Here is a 641-nt window from a genome sequence, read left to right as displayed (position 1 = left end):
AGCCAGCTCTCTCATCTCTTTCTCATGTTTAATAGGCTTGTTCCCTGCAGGTAAAAAACCTGCTCTCTGCCATTGTCCTAACTCAACATGAGCTGCTCCAAATGCATAAGCTGAATCTGTGTAGATAGTAACTTTCTTTCCTTTGCCCCACTCTAAAGCAGCTATTACTGCCCTGACTTCTGCCCTTTGTGCCGATTGCTGTCCCTGCAGTTGTTCTGCCTTGACTGTCTCAAACCCTGTTTCTGTCTGTCTCACCACTGCATATCCTGCACTTAGATCCCCATCTGTCTTCCTGAAACAACAACCATCTGTAAAAAGTTTTTCTGAGCCTGGAATCTGTTCAGCTTTTAAGTCTATTCTGACTTTCTCCTCTTTCAGCACTTCCTGCTCACAAAAGTGTGGCTCTCCTGTGCCCATGTTATCTGCCATGTTGATTCCCTCATGTGTGAAAAACAAGTTAGGAGCTTCTAAGACTTTACTCATCCTCCGTTGTCTGAGTGATGTCATAGTGAAGGTTTGTGAGTTTACATATGCTACAACATTATGTGATGTTAGTATGTGCAATGGATGTCCCATGAATATGTGTGCTGTTTTTTGAATGATTTTAGTCAGTCCTGCTGCATGTTGTGTGCATTTTGGAT

At 42.9% G+C, this 641-nt stretch overlaps 1 protein-coding gene across 1 annotated transcript; it reads right to left on the bottom strand.

Moving 5' to 3' along the window:
• On the bottom strand, positions 1–641 carry LOC106512767 (uncharacterized; the record flags this gene model as incomplete). Its single annotated transcript, XM_014001312.1, is given in 1 exon segment — positions 1–641. A coding segment is annotated over 1 exon segment (576 nt), but the record flags the coding sequence as incomplete, so codon positions are not given.

Source organism: Austrofundulus limnaeus, unplaced genomic scaffold (assembly GCF_001266775.1).
Source record: "Austrofundulus limnaeus strain Quisiro unplaced genomic scaffold, Austrofundulus_limnaeus-1.0 Scaffold12837, whole genome shotgun sequence".
NCBI classification, from domain to species: domain Eukaryota; kingdom Metazoa; phylum Chordata; class Actinopteri; order Cyprinodontiformes; family Rivulidae; genus Austrofundulus; species Austrofundulus limnaeus.
This window is presented reverse-complemented; position numbering and strand designations above follow the sequence as displayed.